Genomic DNA, 14,442 nt, shown 5'->3' with positions numbered 1-14,442 from the left:
AGGCAAACTCCAGTCAATGGAAATTTGACTGTATAATGTCTGAGTAAAAACGGAATAAGGATTTGGACCCTAATGCGAATGGGGTTGGGGGAGGAATAGGAGCTATTCTTTAAAAATTACAATATAATATTCCTTTACTAAGCACTATATACTTATGTCTATGCAATCTGGCATTAATATATCAGTCTCAAAACAAAAGGCCAGAATAGTAACACTTGTACAGACCTTTAGAAGCAATAAGCTGAATGATTTTTACACAATGACAACCACTTATATCATGATGGGAGGAAGTAAGCCTGAATTCTTCTCAGCTGTATATGCCTGTTTTTTACAGTGAGTGATAGGAATGAGCGTAACAGAGACATCTACAGACTAAACTAGTAAAGCTGTCTTGTAGCTCCACTAGTGGAGTCTTGCTTTCTAAAATTTGATTCTTAATATCTTCCCTTTCTGGGCTAATTTCTTTGCGGTCTTCTAATGGAGCCTTCCTCTGGGTTTAGGAGCCTGGAGTTACATTTTAGTCTCTGCTTTGGTATAAGTATCTGGAACTAATTCCATGCTCTGAGCTAGTGTGAGAAGAGCACATGTTGGTAGTATGGTAGTAGACAGATGGAAAATCATTCTGATTCTATGGATATGCTGTACAACATCTGCATTTACAATGTACAAAGCACCCATCTACTGTGTGAAGAGCAGTAATGTTCAGAAACCAAGGTGTCTTCATTCAAGAACTACATAACTGAATTATACAATAACAAAGTCACTTGCTTAACCCAGATACCAGATCTTTAAACACACACACACACAATCAGACCTAATGTTCAGAATGTGACTTCATAGTGGGCTGAATCCAATATCAAAAATCCAATTTCACTTTTCCTACATATTTTGTGTTTACTGGACTTTTTTAGATTTTTACAATAATTAAAAGGGATGCCTACCCAGAGTTCCAGGCGCTTCCCTGACACATTAGATAAACAAAAATACAATTAAACGGCCATCATAACTGAGTCCCCTACAAAACAAAACACAAAAACTCCCTTTGCCCAAGCACACCTAACCCTCATATAACCCCACCCTCAAAACGTACTGCACAGAACGAATGACAACTGAAGCCCTATCTTGAGTCATTTAGTCATTTCATCAGCTAAACCAAATCAATGAAAGTCCAAGATGCTGCAGTATGTGGTGTTAGTGATTCACCACATGACAACTTTCTGAGTCTTTGTTGAACAAGTGTTCCAACATGATGTTAGGGGACATTGTGCTGCTGGAACTTTTGTTTGAGACCTAAATCTGAGTTCCTTGTGTTCATTAAAAATCTCATTTTTTATTAATAGTCTTGTGTGTTAATAATAGCACTAACACCTATACCGCCAATAGTAGCATCTCATTACTTGAGATATATTATCTCATTTTATATGTGAGATACGCGGTTACTAACAAAAGTCTCTTAGTAAGGAGCAGTGGGATTTTTAATGACCACAGAAGTTATAAGGAACTCAGTTATAGGTCTCACTTAAAAGATGTGTGACAAGATACACCCACCCAGCTTATATACTGCTCTATTCTTAGCAGGTATTCAAGACACGCACACTATTAACTAAATCAATCTAACAATATCATTTTACAGTAACTTGTCTTCCCTGTCCCCACCCCAATATCACATGATGTTTTAACTTAGTCAAATTCTGAGGTGAGTTGCATACTTTCAACTCCCACTGCAACTAATGAGAACTAAGAGTGCCTAGTTCCTCTCAGTATTTGGCCCTTAGATTTCAAGATAATAGGGCAAGAAAATTGTTTTATACATGTGTCGAACATTTAATCAGAGCTATATTATTCATGATCATTTTATTATTTTAATGTTATGCTTATTCAAGTATGCTGCACCACAAACCCAAGTCCTTCCTGTAACACATTCTATGACCTTTTATATGGTGCTATCAGCTTCCTCAACACTTTTCTGTCCAGCATGGAGCTGCTCGGCAATCAGTAGGTAGACAACAAAATGCATTCCCATGGACAGCATGTGTAGAAGCATGATTTACTCATTCTTTAAGTACAGTTGTTCCATTTCTAAATTTACACTTTTATTTCAGCACTGCAATTTGTGTTTCACTCTCACCCAGAAAAGTGTGCCCTAGCAGAAAAGAATTTTTAACTTCTCCCACGTGGCTTAGATTTTGCTCAGGCTGACCTGTACCATAAGCGTGTGGTATATCATGGCACTATCTCTTTAAAATTAGTCATGCATAATCATCAGGGGCTTCCCATTGCAAGGGAATGTACATGATGCAGACACATAGGGTCTGCACAGAGTCTGTAGTAGCCATCTTGTCATGTAACTAATGAAGAGGGTTGTGGTTTAAATATAGCCCTGATCTCACTCTGGGTTCCTAAAGTACAAAGCCTGCAGCATACTCACAAGGAAGATACTCTCAGCTGACTGACCTATGTTAGACAGCACAGCAGGGAAGTGGCTTCTATTGTTTCAGCTATCACCACACAAAGGTGGATTTAATTGTTCCTTCATTTAGCCTGAATGAATGGTGCTTAGTGTACCCATAGACTTTACCCAGGTCTGTGATTGATGGCAGCCAACATAACAAAATGCAAACTGTTAGGATGTGCAAACTGGTTCCAGTAAAATAAGTTGAAATGAGTTGGAGTTGAATATTAGCTCAAATCTCAAACAAACCTTTTATGATGTTTGAAAAATGATGCTAAATTGATTTTCACATGTCTCCACCTCCTATTTTTGGCCAGGACAAATACTGAAATACCTGATTACATGGCATTTGCAAAGTAGGTAGAGCCAAGGAATACCAGAAATCTAACAAAAAAGGCAGCTCATTAAATATCCCCAGCCTTAGGTCAGTCAGATGCTTATATCCCCCTGTTGAACCTCCAAACAATGTAATTGCTCATTACTAAAGGATTCCAGTGATTTTTGTTAGATATCTTGTAATCTCTTCTCCATGTTTACTTGTGATGAACAGGGCTTGCCATTTCATAGACCCTTGGCCTCTACACTGTGATAAAACACTTGCAACACAGAATCTCAGAGCCCACATGAGCTGACTCCAGCAGAGGGGTTGGGCTTTAGGGCTAAAAATAGCAGTGTAGATGTTCCAACTAGGGCTGGAGCCCAGTTTCAGAGACCCTGTGGAGGGGAAGGGTCTCAGAGTCCAGGCTCCAGCCTGAGCCTGATCATCTACACTTCTAGCCCCACAGCTCTAGCCCAGGTCAGCTGCCCTGAGTCAGCCAGAGCTGTCTCTCAGGTCTTTCACTGCAATGTAGATATACCCTAATTCCCCCACCACCGCAACTATACAGCACACACACACCTGGAGCAAGATACTTATCTGCTTCTTATCTCCAACACTATATATCTAAGATACATAGCTACACAGTAAGAGGAATCAGTGCACTATGGGGTGAATATGTTATTCAGAACTTTCAGACCTCACGCAATCATGTGTTTGTGGTATGTTTGTAATATACTGGATGTATTTTGGGAGAATCCCGGGCACAAAGCCAGATGACTAATAAAGCCTGTCTACCTCTTTAAAATGTCCTAAATCTATACATACAGAACAAAGAAACCCAAACAAATAAGGAGTCACAAACTGAAATTGTCCTGTAAGAGGTCTTGAGCTAATGGTTCTTATTTCTTACTACAACCCAGTGCAATACGTTTGACCACTACCACCTCATACAGATAAAAGAGAGAGTTTGGGGAAAACTCACTGTTATACAGCCATCATGGTACCTCAGTAACCAAAATATATATGTGCTAAATACATTTATGTCAACCCAATTTAAAAATGAACAGTGTTCAAAGATCCTACAATCTATCATTTATTCCCTGTAGTTTGGTAGGCTACTGTTGTGGGGGGGTGGGGAGGGGGAATTTTGTGCTCCTGAGTCCTTTAGGCATTGTTGATAGGATCGCTCTCAAGACTTCACCACATACTTTTCTGTATAATTCACCTGTACATCTTTATATAACCATTTAAAGATATAAAGTCTAATGACCATTACAAAAGCACAAAGGAGCCTCATAAAGAATGAACAGCACAACAGACCTACATCTGAATCTGTGAGACTCACACATTGCAAACATCTATGTTACCAAAAAGCCCCAAGCATACATCACATCAGAAGAAACAGTGATTGTTACAACTGTGATGACAGTTTTATATCCATAATTCTGCCCTAGCAAGGTGCATGTGTAAATAATAAAGCTTACCAGGAACACAAGGTACATGACTAATTTGCATTAAACTGAGCAGATTGCAGTCACAATCATCTTAAACATGGAAGTGCAGCATGCAGATACTAGAGATCGCAGAATGTAATACTCAATCTTGTTGCAGCATCTCTAATCATGGTTCGCATATGGGCAACAAGTCACACTTTGGCCATCTCTCCATTATATACAATATATCTACGTACTGTGTAGCGTATATTTTTACTATTAGCATTACAGATGTAGGGCATAATTATAAAAGGGATCAGGAGATGGCACAAGGGTGATGGCACCAGTAACTTGTAAGCTATTTTAGGCCCTCATCCTGTAACTGATAACACACAGGTGGATGTGTGGAGCCCTATGAGGACTCCCAAGGTGCCTTGTATGAGTGCAACAGACCACCTACATGCTCTCAGTTGCATGATTCTGGCTCCTATGATTAACAAAATTTAATTTCTCTCCTTCTCCTCTCTTCGCATGGCAGCTTTACCTGTAGTTGTAAAGAAAAGAGATTTGAGAGAAGTGCAGAGCATGTTTTAAGTCCAAGAAGAGCATTTTAATTACCATTTTTCTGGCAGGTGCTCTTATACTGCTAGCCAGTCAGAAAGAAAGATTTGAAAAACAGACACATCTAACACAGTAGATTTAAATTTCTGGCGCTAATGAATATTCACTTGTATAATTAAACTTAGTTTTATAACAATGCTGTAAGGAACAGTATCTATTAGTGGACTGAGCTTGGGGCTAGAAGCCAGGAACTTCTGCATTATAGTCCTAATACTACCACTAACTTGCTGTGTGGCTTTAGGAAAGTCACTTAACTAACTTGTACTTCCATCTGCCAGAACTTCAAATTGAGAATAAACCTATTTTAAAGGAGGATTGTGCAGATTAATTATGTAAGCCTAGGATAATATTTTATTTGGGATTTGGATTTTTGTTTTTTCTAGAGTTGTTTGTTTGGTATAGCAGTTTGTAGCTCTATGTATATTAAGTACTAAGTATTAGTGCTTGGGAAGAGATCTGGGTGAAGTACTGGCTCCCCTGAAGCCAATGGGACTTTGACTTTAGTAGGACCAGGATTTCACCCAAGTTTGTGATGTTAGAGAGAATATTTAGGTACTAATTTTGATTTACTAGGGTGGTGAGATTTTTTTTCCATTGACTTCACATATGTTTTCCCTACATTCAAAAGCTTAGAGGAAAATAGCCAGACAGGTAGGAAATTCCAAGATCACCTAGCTACCCAAAAATTACTGTTCTCTCAGGTCAACAAGCACACCATGTCTACCTCTGCAGATACTGGGCTCTTTCTTCCCACCTTTTCTTCTCCCCAACCAAGTTTATAAGAATGAGTATCAACAAGGAAAACTCATTGCCTTCAATCACACATTAAAGGCCTTTTTAAAGCGTAAAACTTCTATTATTGTACCATTTTCTGGTATGGGAATTTAGTTTCAACAATAAAAAGCATGGAAAATCCTATGTGATACCATAATGTGCAATACAAACATATCACTTCATCTTTTTGTATGTGGTTTGTTTGTAAGCTAATAGATTTTTATAATGATAAACCAAGAATCTGTACTTTTCAGAATCGAAACCCTTGGAAATGTGATCAAAAAAGTCTTGCTTCCTAGGATTTGTCCATGTAGATTTTTTACACTATTAACTATTAGAAACGAACTTTCATACGCTCCCATTTATTTTCTTTGCTTGCTCTCTACAGCTCAGAAATCAGCATTTTGTGTATGTATGGGGGGAGGACAGGAAGTCCCAAATTATTTATTCCATTTACCTTCTGAAACCACCAGTTGTGGTCACTAAAGCATCTGGTAAAAATGTCCGTACAGCATCTTTAACAATCAAGCTTACTGCATCTGCTTCTGCCTTAAATACATTGCTAACGAGGTCTTCGTGGTAGAGAAACCCTAAAAGTAATTTTACATGAGTTAAAAAAAGCATTGATCTGAATGAAATATTAAAATATACATATAATTAAGCAAGCTAAAGATAAGGCAGATAATAAACTGTTCAGCAGCAAGTCAAAAACACTCAAGTTGCATGAAAGGCATGGGATTCCTAAGCTGACCCCAATTAAGACTGGACGGCTTTCTAAAAGATACGTTTTACTTCAACCAGAAGTTATGAGCCTGATGTAGGAAGTACTGGGTAAAATGTCACGGTCTGTGTTATACAAGGAATTCAGACTAATCATAATGGTGCTTTCTGGCCTTATAATCTATGAGCAGCATGTTTTAGTTCAACATTACTTCCAAATATGGCTCTACCTCTTCAGAGTCAGCTCAAGAAATTTCTACTTTTTACAAGAACAAACCAGGGAGAACTTACTGATAGATTTATTGACTCTATTAACTTTCCCCAAAGGAAAAACATCACTAGCAGATTTCCTTAGAAGCTCCAGGTTCTTGATGGGGAATGACTCTCTGGCTTCACCAAAGAAGTTCCATTGCTGAGCACCAGGCGGGTGGATGGAGACTAGCAAGGGTGGTTAGGAGATAAGCACCAGCAAGAACAGAAAAGGTTCTGGGTGGTCTTGGGAGCTAGGAGAAAAGTGTCATTGGGACATGAGGAGAGGCTGGATTGTTTTTTTTAGGTCACAAAAGAAGTGGTAGTTAGGAATGGTTGATATTAGAGATCAGGTGTCTTCAAGGGTTCTGTAAGTTGGGCTGATCTAAGGCTTTCAGCATTATAAGGGGTTGAGAGTTGATCAACTTCTACAAAGCCTACAGCAGCCTCTGGTGTTAGTGAAAGTTAAGATTTGCTACTTGTGAAATCCTGGCCCCAGTGAAAGAAAATGGGAGAACTCCCATTGAGTGACTTCACCCATCGTGTTTTAGAGGCTTGGGAAAGGAGAGGACTGGACTGGAGCCCTGGTGGTGGGGGCCACTCATGTCTGGACATAATTTGGACAGGGATAAGACCTTTTGATCCATTCATCCTTTATTGTAGTAATGACTATATTAACAATGACATTTAAATCACATTAAAATAATCAATAGCATTAGCGTGTCTGAAAATAGGTGAGCTTTAAAGAATGATAGAAGTAGTACACCCAGCACAGGGCACATGCATGTGAGGGTCACCATATTGTGCATGTTGGGGTTTGTCTAAATAGTACATTAGTGAGCACCAGCTAGGGTGTAACTTCTAGCACACAATACCATGTTGTGCACTAACAGTCTGTGTGGATCCCCCCACCCCCGGCACAAACTGAAAGTTCCCTAATGCACAAATCCACGAGGTGACCAAACCTGGGACCTTTGGAAGTGAAAGCAGAGGCTTTTACCACTTGAGATAAAAGGGTGTGTGTGTGTGGAGAAAGCTCCTCATGTCACTTGGAATTGGAAAAAAAGAGTGTATCCAGATAAATGTATGCCAGTTCAGAAAAAAAAGTTTTGGTTGTGTTTATAAGAAGAATTTTAAAGCATCCTGCATTCTCCAGTCAGAGCATTTCAGCAACCAGTTTTAAAGGAGAACATAGTTTGGCTTTCTTAAAAATTGTTACCGTGTATCATGAACTGGAGCCAATATCACAATCAGTGACGAGGAGTCAACCCAGGACCTAGAGCAACCAAAGCTCAGGTCTCTGCCACTCAAGCTAAAGGAGAGCTGGCTTCAGAGGTGTTGATGACTGGAATATATAGTGTATTTTAAAACCAAACCAAAATTTATTTTAAAATCCCAGAGGCTACACCTCTGGCATAAATACAGCTGGGTCTAAATTTTTCCATTTCAATGGGAATTGAGGAGCTTTTCTGCAGAAACAAATAAACAGTGTTAAAATTGGCTTGACTGAGTTTGCAACAACGTTCCAATGAGGAAGTTCCCTTAAAGTTACTTAGCAAACTTACAATCCAAATAAAGTTTAGTTGTAGTCTATAAGGAACAGACATACTAAAAACATTTTCTATTTTAGTTAGAAAACTTAAATAACTCAAAGTCAGAGGTATTGAAATTGCCACTGACTCCAAGAACACAGACCCACAAACAGAATGAGAATGGGAGGCAGATTAATATAGTCTGGGGAAAAAATGACACACCTGTGTGCATTAAGAAAAGGGGTATTGGTGTATGGATCATGTAGCAATCACAGAGCATGCCCCCTTGTGGTGCACCAGGAAGCTGCGGTCACCCTGCCTCAGTTTCCCCTCATCCATGATGGATCTCTCAGCCTTCAGCAGAGATTGGTTTCTGAAAAGATTCAGCACTCTGCCCCAGGTATAAAAAATGATGCACAGCCCTTCCTATAAGCATTTGTCCTGTTGCACAAAGTCTTGACCCTTCTTTTCCTGGGCTCAGTTTCCAACCATCCCTTGGCTCCAGTCAGTCTTTTCTTCCTCCCCATTAACAGCAGAGGTTGCTGTACGCTTTACTAGGTTGGTTACATGGGTGGGGGAAACCCACATGCAACTTCAGCTAAGGGTTCCCAACCCTGGGAACTCTGAACAACTGGGCTATGTGTACCATAACTCAAATTCACTCTTTTTCCTTCCCAGTGCCTCTTCCTATGTATCAGCCTGGCCTGATCTAGAAAGTCCTTTCTACCATATTTTCCCAAATGCCAATCCTGGGCTCAAACTTCTTTTCCTGTGGGGCAGGGTTCCACAGCCCTCCTTTCCTGGAGTTGTGTTTTGATTGTACCAGGCTAACTTCAGCCCTTCACTTCTTCCCACTGTAGATCCTGGACCTCTCTGAGTCTTTTTCCCTTAGGACTCTTCCTTGCCTTCAGTCCTGGACTCAAGCTCCTGGCCTGAGACAGGGTGATCACAGCCATCCTTCCTAAGGCTGTGCTTCACTTCTGGCAGACTTTTATAGAGCACCAACAACTTGGGATACACAAGACAAATCATACTCCTGTAGTCTTGAAGGTTAAGAACCACTGCTATAGCCTACTCTAATTCATGCTGTTTTAAAGGCATTAAAGTACGTAAACACCAATCTTTTAGTGGGGGTTTTACCTGCTTTCTGCATCCTTGATAGCTTCAGGGTCTTGTCAGCTTTTACTTCTTCCAGCGTCCGAAAACCCATTCTGTACCATTTTTCTGATGTCTTCAATCCCACTCCAAAGACAGAAGTAAACAGCTAAAGTAAACAGAACAATATACATTTTAGTGTAACTGCAGACATCTGCTGAGACAACACAGTGCTGCTTTCAAAAGGAACAATGGGTTAACAAAGTAAAAAACCAACAAATTTGTGTGTACAACTAAAACATAGGGCAATATTCATCCTTGCTGGATTTGTTGTATGAGTGTAGCTTCCTCTTTTCTTTTCTTTTTCCTCACAATTACCCTATGCAACCAAATGGTTATGATACGTGAACAGTTTTCGTTAACATGAAATCTAAAAAAAATACAGCAGCATCTTGGCATGATTTAGCTAAATATGTAGGATTTTCAGTAGTACTAAGCAATTATACTTACTCTTTTTTCACTATTCAAAGTGATACATTAAGTAATAAACAGTAACCTTATATATCAATTTAAAAAAAACAACAACAAAAAAACCTCTTCCAAGCCGGCACTCCATTGACTTCCTAGCATAAAGGAGAAGAACTGCTTCCACATTGTCTGTTTAGAGGTTTCAGAGTAACAGCCGTGTTAGTCTGTATTCGCAAAAAGAAAAGGAGTACTTGTGGCACCTTAGAGACTAACCAATTTATTTGAGCATAAGCTTTCGTGAGCTACAGCATCCGATGAAGTGAGCTGTAGCTCACGAAAGCTTATGCTCAAATAAATTGGTTAGTCTCTAAGGTGCCACAAGTACTCCTTTTCTGATTAGAGGGTATGTCTACACTACGAAATTAGGTCGAATTTATAGAAGTCTTTTTTTAGAAATCAGTTTTATATATTCGAGTGTGTGTGTCCCCACAGAAAATGCTCTAAGTGCATTAACTCGGCAGAGTGCTTCCACAGTACCGAGGCAAGCGTCGACTTCCAGAGTGTTGCACTGTGGGTAGCTATCCCGCAGTTCCCGCAGTCTCCGGAAATGAGATTCAAAAGTTCTCGGTTCTTTTCCTGTCTACCTGGCCAGTGCATCTGAGTTGAGAGTGCTGTCCAGAGCGGTCACAGTAGAGCACTCTGGGATAGCTCCCGGAGGCCAATACCGTCGAATTGTGTCCACAGTACCCCAAATTCGACCCGGCAAGGCCGATTTAAGCGCTAATCCACTTGTCAGGGGTGGAGTAAGGAAATCGATTTTAAGAGCCCTTTAAGTCGAAAAAAGGGCTTCATCGTGTGGACGGGTGCAGGTTTACATCGATTTAACGCTGCTAAATTCGACCTAAAGTCCTAGTGTAGACCAGGGCCTAGTGACGTCCTGATTTTACTGTTTCTGAACTACAAGCTGCTGCGTGTACATCTCCTGATTTTGGTGCCACTGCACTCCCAGGAGATGGGGTCAGTGAGAACATTTTGGCTCTGTAAGGACTAAGTTGATGGAAATTGATCTCAATGCCCACAAGACAGAACTGTGGATACAGAGGGTAAGTACATAGAGCAGTTATCTATATCTGAAAAGGTGTCCTACAGAAACATAAGAATTTGCACTTGATGCTGAACACTGTCTAAGAACAGGTTTCAGAGTAACAGCCGTGTTAGTCTGTATTCGCAAAAAGAAAAGGAGTACTTGTGGCACCTTAGAGACTAACCAATTTATTTGAGCATAAGCTTTCGTGAGCTACAGCTGTCTAAGAAGGGACTCAAACACAAATGAAGAGGCAAATTTATTTTTGCTTTGCCCATTGCAAATACAGTGCCAGTCCTGCAGCCCTCACATGAGTCATCCCAGCACTGACAAATATTTCTTCTACTAAAAATGCCAGAATGTGCTATCTACCAAGTCAAGCTGCATCTCATATTGTATCTAACTCAGCTGAGCTGTCCCCCTACCCCTTAATCCCCTTACCCTTCATGCAGACAAAGGACAGTGATCATCTGGAAAAGGCTTGATGGGGTTGGTCCCCTGGATTTATGCCAGGTGTTTCTTACCCCTCCTGAACAATCTTAGCCCAGCTTTGATTCAGGATCTGCCATTGGGTGCTCCTCCAGCTCTAAGCAGCTTTTTCTTTTTAGCCAGGAAGGAGGAGACTGACTCTCCTCCCCTTTAGGCTGAACTGAGGGAGAAGCAAAGGGTCATTGAGGTTCTCCTGCTGCTACAGAAAGGCCTTTCATCCCAATCACTCTCCTGTAGCGGGAGTGGGGGGTTCGGGCAAGTGGATGATCTTTAACCTTTGTATACTGTAATTGATAAGCACATAATGTTCTTACATTGTTTAACCATCGTATTATTTTTTCCATTCACATCCATGTACCCCCACATTACACTACATCCTGTCACACCTTTGGGAGCAGACAAAATCTTTGCAGGAAAAGAGATTTGGTGGTTTGAGCTGAGATGGTAGATAGGGGAGGGTTTTACGTATCTCCCAGAATGGTGGTATTCAATATGTAGCTAGGACCATAAGATTAACCAGAAATGATGGACTGGAGTCTGTTTCAGTGGTGGCTCTATCCCTCTCTACAAGGGTGAAGTATAGTTTAGTGCAAGCTATTTGTCCAGACCGGGATTCTTTCTCTGACAGTTTTGACTTTCGGCCCTGGTCTACACTAGGACTTTAGGTCGAATTTAGCAGCATTAAATAGATGTAAACCTGCACCCGTCCACACGATGAAGCCCTTTATTTCGACTTAAAGGGCTCTTAAAATCGATTTCCTTACTCCACCCCTGACAAGAGGATTAGCGCTTAAATCGGCCTTGCCGGCTCGAATTTGGGGTACTGTGGACACAATTTGACAGTATTGGCCTCCGGGAGCTATCCCAGAGTGCTCCATTTTGACCGCTCTGGACAGCACTCTCAACTCAGATGCACTGGCCAGGTAGACAGGAAAAGAACCGCGAACTTTTGAATCTCATTTCCTGTTTGGCCAGCGTGGCAAGCTGCAGGTGACCATGCAGAGCTCATCAGCAGAGGTGACCATGATGGAGTCCCAGAATCACAAAAGCAGGTTTTGGGGACGAAGATGATAATGATGATGATGAGGTTGTAGATAGCTCACAGCAAGCAAGCGGAGAAACCGGTTTTCCCGACAGCCAGGAACTGTTTCTCACCCTGGACCTGGAACCAGTACCCCCCGAACCCACCCAAGGCTGCCTCCTGGACCCAGCAGGTGGAGAAGGGACCTCCGGTGAGTGTACCTTTTAAAATACTATACATGGTTTAAAAGCAAGCATGTGAAAGGATTACTTTGCCCTGGCATTCGCGGCTCTCCTGGATATACTCCCAAAGCCTTTGCAAAAGGTTTCTGGGGAGGGCAGACTTATTGCGTCCTTCATGGTAGGACACTTTACCACTCCAGGCCAGTAACACGTACTCGGGAATCATTGTACAACAAAGCATTGCAGTGTATGTTTGCTGGCGTTCAAACAACATCCGTTCTTTATCTCTCTGTGTTATCCTCAGGAGAGTGAGATATAATCCATGGTCACCTGGTTGAAATAGGGTGCTTTTCTTCAGGGGACACTCAGAGGGGCCCATTCCTGCTGGGCTGTTTGCCTGCGGCTGAACAGAAATGTTCCCCGCTGTTAGCCACAGGGAGGGGGGAGGGTTGAGGGGGTAGCCACGCAGTGGGGGGAGGCAAAATGCGACCTTGTAACAAAAGCACATGTGCTATGTATGTAATGTTAACAGCAAGGTTTACCCTGAAAGAGTGTAGCCACTGTTTTATAAAATGTGTCTTTTTAAATACCGCTGTCCCTTTGTTTTTCTCCACCAGCTGCATGTCTTTCAATGATCACAGGATCTTCTCCTTCCCAGAGGCTAGTGAAGATTAGAAAGAAAAAAAAACGCACTCGAGATGAAATGTTCTCTGAGCTCATGCTGTCCTCCCACACTCACAGAGCACAGACGAATGCGTGGAGGCAAATAATGTCAGAGTGCAGGAAAGCACAAAATAACCGGGAGGAGAGGTGGCGGGCTGAAGAGAGTAAGTGGCGGGCTGAAGAGAGGGCTGAAGCTGAAAGGTGGCGGCAGCGTGATGAGAGGAGGCAGGATTCAGTGCTGAGACTGCTGGAGGATCAAACCAGTATGCTCCAGTGTATGGTTGAGCTGCAGCAAAGGCAGCTGGAGCACAGACTGCCACTACAGCCCCTGTGTAACCAACCGCCCTCCTCCCCAAGTTCCATAGCCTCCACAACCAGACGCCCAAGAACGCGGTGGGGGGGCCACCGGCCAACCAGCCACTCCGCCACAGAGGATTGCCCAAAAAAAAGAAGGCTGTCATTCAATAAATTTTAAAGTTGTAAACTTTTAAAGTGCTGTGTGGCATTTTCCTTCCCTCCTCCACCACCCCTCCTGGGCTACCTTGGTAGTCATCCCCCTATTTGTGTGATGAATGAATAAAGAATGCATGAATGTGAAGCAACAATGACTTTATTGCCTCTGCAAGAGGTGATCAAAGGGAGGAGGGGAGGGTGGTTAGCTTACAGGGAAGTAGAGTGAACCAAGGGGCGGGGGGTTTCATCAAGGAGAAACAAAGAGAACTTTCACACCGTAGCCTGGCCAGTCATGAAACTGGTTTTCAAAGCTTCTCTGATGCGTACCGCGCCCTCCTGTGCTCTTCTAACCGCCCTGGTGTCTGGCTGCGCGTAACCAGCAGCCAGGCGATTTGCCTCAACCTCCCACCCCGCCATAAACGTCTCCCCCTTACTCTCACAGATATTGTGGAGCACACAGCAAGCAGTAATAACAGTGGGAATATTGGTTTCGCTGAGGTCTAAGCGAGTCAGTAAACTGCGCCAGCGCGCCTTTAAACGTCCAAATGCACATTCTACCACCATTCTGCACTTGCTCAGCCTGTAGCTGAACAGCTCCTGACTACTGTCCAGGCTGCCTGTGTATGGCTTCATGAGCCAGGGCATTAAGGGGTAGGCTGGGTCCCCAAGGATAACTATAGGCATTTCAACATCCCCAACAGTTATTTTCTGGTCTGGGAATAAAGTCCCTTCTTGCAGCTTTTGAAACAGACCAGAGTTCCTGAAGATGCGAGCGTCATGTACCTTTCCCGGCCATCCCACGTTGATGTTGGTGAAACGTCCCTTGTGATCCACCAGAGCTTGCAGCACTATTGAAAAGTACCCCTTGTGGTTTATGTACTCGGCGG

At 42.1% G+C, this 14,442-nt stretch overlaps 1 protein-coding gene across 1 annotated transcript in view; it reads right to left on the bottom strand.

Annotated features, from left to right (window-relative positions):
• The window catches only part of DNTT (DNA nucleotidylexotransferase), a 212,136-nt gene that overhangs the window by 77,508 nt on the left and 120,186 nt on the right, over positions 1-14,442 (bottom strand). The window contains exons 8-9 of the mRNA XM_074959644.1: positions 9,241-9,364; positions 6,057-6,189 (exon numbers count right to left, since the gene is read on the bottom strand). Coding sequence (XP_074815745.1) covers positions 6,057-6,189; positions 9,241-9,364 — 257 coding nt within the window. The remainder of the gene's footprint in view (positions 1-6,056; positions 6,190-9,240; positions 9,365-14,442) is intronic.

This window comes from Natator depressus, chromosome 7 (genome assembly GCF_965152275.1).
Source record: "Natator depressus isolate rNatDep1 chromosome 7, rNatDep2.hap1, whole genome shotgun sequence".
NCBI lineage: Eukaryota > Metazoa > Chordata > Testudines > Cheloniidae > Natator > Natator depressus.
Note: the sequence above shows the minus strand (reverse complement) of the source record. Positions and strands in the feature narration are given on the sequence as shown.